This window comes from Adelges cooleyi, unplaced genomic scaffold (genome assembly GCF_023614345.1).
Source record: "Adelges cooleyi isolate 19-005CV unplaced genomic scaffold, UGA_ACOO_1.1 ACOO_flye_CR_arks_rails_tigmint_CR_PRNA_574, whole genome shotgun sequence".
Taxonomy (NCBI): domain Eukaryota; kingdom Metazoa; phylum Arthropoda; class Insecta; order Hemiptera; family Adelgidae; genus Adelges; species Adelges cooleyi.
In genome coordinates, this window is record NW_026096268.1 from 8,515,891 (window position 1) to 8,518,430 (window position 2,540).

The window sequence follows — 2,540 nt, forward strand, 5'->3', positions numbered from 1 at the left end:
CTGTGTGATTACAACGATTAGATTTTCAATATCGCCACAAAAAAGTTACAAACTGTATTGAACAAATAATATTATTCTTTACAAAAATATTGGCATTGCATATCGTTATCACTATTTACTTCTCGTTAACTTTAAAACTTAAAAGTAATAGTTGCTATGTAACCTATTACCAACCAACTATTAATAATTTTAAAAAAAAATCAGGTATAAAGCTCTACAAGAAAAAAAAATAGAAACAGTTTTTTTTTTAATTGTATTTAGTGTTTTCGAACTGAGGAAGCTGAATCACCAGAAATCCCCCCTCTCCTTTAGATGTCTGGCTCTTACTTCCAAATATTTTTTATTGGAAACACATAAAAAAATTTGAGTCATAATTAAATTAATTGGTTTTAATATAATAATAACATAACATGTATTTCAATATTATAATTTATTTTTATGGATATAATTCATTCAAATTTATTAAGATAAAAAGGAAAGGAAATCAAACGCAAATTTTTTAGTGTACACGAAACCTAAATCTACATAAAGATTATTGATTACTTTTATGACGAGCTGATTAATTTGAGTTCCAAATTGATATATGATATCAGATCTGTTCTGACATTTAAACTCAGTTTGAAAGTTCTTTATCAATACTTTGATGTCCTGGTTTTCTTTTACGGGAATTATGCAATATTTTTCTAAGAACGGTCGCAACCAAAAGTGATTCATACTATTAATAAACCTTTTTAACTTTGAGACAAATTGTTGACCTTTTGACTTGTACTCAACATCAAGTTCACCGATATAAGTTGGAAAACAGATTTCTAAATTTACCGATATATCTTTGAACCACATCACTACCGTTAATACATATTGTTGTATGTGTTCCATGCTAAGACGTAAAACATATACCTCGGGTGGAATTAATTTAAATAAATAATTTAATGCGTCATACATGTATTCGAACATCAGCTGACTATTCAATAATTTTTGATACGTATAATTAAAAATTGTCCACGTAAGGTCATAGACGTGGTCTTCGACGTCTTCATTTTCATCATCTGATATATGCGCCGTGTCTCCCGAATTGTCACTATTTTCGTCAAGTGATGGATGGTCATATTGTACTTCAGTTCTCAGCCTTTTACTTGGCATTTGTTTACGATGCATTTTTTCTGAACGGATTTTCTTAAAATTACGTTGTCTTTTTTTCAAGAATACTCTATGTTGAGATAGACGTCTTTCATTTGAACTTACAGATAAAATATTCATAATCAACTTTGTAAATGTATCGGTCGCTTTGGCGTACACACACGCTAACCAAATAATGACCATGTAGTGTTTTTTATACACGTTTTCCAGGCTAAAATAAGAACTAGCAGTGTTTTTAATGCGAGAGAACAAACCTCTGTAAGTGAATAAATCTTTTCCTGAAAACCAAACAATCTCGTTTGGGAAATCTGGATGTTTGGTCTTCACATCGGTGATCTTTGCCCATTGTTGGTGGCCTAATAGTGCGCTAAGTACGGCGGATAGATTTTTTTTGACCGCACGAGATGCAAACGTTTGTTCACTGTTAGTGATTATTACATAAAAAAAGAGAAATCCGATTGACACTTTGCCGAGCATTCTATTTAGGCCAAAACTGTATACTGAAATTAAAAAATTTTATATTTTAAAGTACATTTTTTTATGGTGATCCGTAAATTAAGTTTACCACATGCAAGCTGTACAAAGTGCTGCTGCGTGTGAAATAGGACGTATTTTTACCGGCTAATGTTTAGTGGTATTTGTATTTGCAGAGTCTCTATTATACGTATAGGTATCTAAATAACACTTGTTTATAATAAAATAACAATAATACAATAGGAGGTTTGTAACGTGACATAATTCTCTGTGTGTGTTCAAAATAAGAGGTGCGAAATCCGAATTGTAGGCTTTTACATCAATGATCTGTGCCCCTTACAACCCAAAAGTGCGTTTAGTACGTAAGACAACTAATTATGAGTTTACATTTTCAGTATTTGAATTGCTACATTAGCGACTGCGCCATCTGGTTTTATCTATGTTTCACTATATAAATGGCATAATATGATAATATAAAGGGCGTGCGCGTCAGTTTACAACGTTGGCTTATTGGCGTGTAGAGGAAAACGAATTATGTTGGCGATCAGCACGGCGAGATTGTCAAAATCGATATCATCAACTATGACGAATAATATTATAGCCTCGAACGACTCTTATCCGTCTCCTGTACAAGAGATACCTACAAACGAACGCATTTACAGCGCATCAGTCATTTTTTTCAATCTATATCCTGTATACCGTTTCGACTCCTGACCCGTCGCCAGCCGGCCGCGAGATGATATATCATCTTTATCGCATCGCTTGACGGTCTATATAATAAATACATATATATATATATATATATATATGTGTTTGTCTGTATCGGTCGATTCGGCAGAAGGGAAGGCTGTGTTGTAGCCGGTATGGGTTTGATTCAATTTAATAACACTCGTAAAAGCGGCATTATTGTCAGCCGCGTGCCAGATAAA

At 33.0% G+C, this 2,540-nt stretch overlaps 1 protein-coding gene across 1 annotated transcript; it reads right to left on the reverse strand.

The window, feature by feature from the left end:
* Positions 1 to 457: 457 nt before the first annotated feature.
* Positions 458 to 1,739, reverse strand: LOC126843344 (uncharacterized). The gene is made up of 2 exons (XM_050580787.1): positions 1,703 to 1,739; positions 458 to 1,637 (listed from the first exon to the last, which is right to left on the reverse strand). The coding sequence occupies exon 2, from the start codon at positions 1,612 to 1,614 to the stop codon at positions 463 to 465; it is 1,152 nt and encodes a 383-aa protein (XP_050436744.1). The 5' UTR covers positions 1,615 to 1,637; positions 1,703 to 1,739; the 3' UTR covers positions 458 to 462.
* Between the last annotated feature and the right edge of the window lie 801 nt (positions 1,740 to 2,540).